Source organism: Austrofundulus limnaeus, unplaced genomic scaffold (assembly GCF_001266775.1).
Source record: "Austrofundulus limnaeus strain Quisiro unplaced genomic scaffold, Austrofundulus_limnaeus-1.0 Scaffold315, whole genome shotgun sequence".
Classification (NCBI taxonomy): Eukaryota; Metazoa; Chordata; class Actinopteri; order Cyprinodontiformes; family Rivulidae; genus Austrofundulus; species Austrofundulus limnaeus.
The window spans coordinates 521853-522935 of record NW_013952717.1 but is presented as its reverse complement, the minus strand read 5'-3'; the positions used below and the strand labels follow the sequence as shown (position 1 = coordinate 522935).

The 1083-nt window shown below is 45.1% G+C and overlaps 1 protein-coding gene across 2 annotated transcripts in view; it reads right to left on the bottom strand.

Moving 5' to 3' along the window:
• efr3a (EFR3 homolog A (S. cerevisiae)) overlaps window positions 1–1083 on the bottom strand; it is a 55373-nt gene that overhangs the window by 19866 nt on the left and 34424 nt on the right. For both annotated transcript variants that reach the window (XM_014022028.1, XM_014022027.1), the window contains one exon: window positions 195–335. In XM_014022028.1, the coding sequence (XP_013877482.1) occupies window positions 195–335 (141 nt within the window). The remainder of the gene's footprint in view (window positions 1–194; window positions 336–1083) is intronic.

The following is a 1083-nucleotide window of genomic DNA, read 5'->3' as shown; positions in this document are numbered from 1 at the left end:
CATGAGGAGACGGTTCTGGATCTGAACCCAGATACAGGTCAGACAGGTACAGGTACTCACACCAACACAGACAGGTACAGGTACTCACACCAACACAGACAGGTACAGGTACTCACACCAACACAGACAGGTACTCACACCAACACAGACAGGTACAGGTACTCACACCAACACAGACAGGTACAGGTACTCACACCAACACGGGTCGGACTGCGTTGTTCATGTTGCCGTACGCGGCTCGGCCCAGCAGCTCTCTGAAGCAGTTCTCAGCCAGCACAGCAGGGTTCTCCTCACCATCCTGACCCACCACTGATGGTGTGCTGGGATGCCCCGCCCTAACAGGAGAGGACAACAAAAGAACAGGAAGTGAAGGTTTAGGTTGTACCTGATCTCTCTGTGACAGGAAGGAGACAGTTTTCTGGGTTTATTTTACATTTTAGCTCAACRTCTGTAAACTGCCTGACTTACAGCTGACTGTGTTTTGATTAGCTRTGACAACCATCTTAAATTGATGTTACTCCAAAGTTAATTAGCTCCACATCCAGTGATTAGTTTGTTTCATTAAAATCCATCAAATAATTCATGATATTTTGCTGAAAAGACAAATGACAAAACAAAACTCTCCCTACAGGAGAAAATTGAGTTTCTGGTTTATTAAATGAAGMGATTTAAAAATGAGTCATCGCCCGTCAACGAGACGCTCGTCTCTGTATCACCGCTCATCTGTCCTGACATGAAATCTGACAGAGAGGTCAAAGGTCAACTCATTTAAAGCTCCAGTGTCACTGTGTGAAATGTGAGGTGTGTGAGCTGTCACATCGCACTACAGTAATGATCTTTACAGGAAATCACCACAGGCCTCTGTGATGCGTTCAGGGTCCAACTAATGACCTGAGCTGCAACAACACATAACTGTGATGCGTTCAGGATCCATCTAACAGTCTGAAGAACAACACACAGAAATATGATGCGTTCAGGGTCCAACTAACAACCTGAGCTACAACAACACATATAACTGTGATACGTTCAGGATCCATCTAACAGTCTGAAGAACAACACACAGAAATATGATGCGTTCAGGGT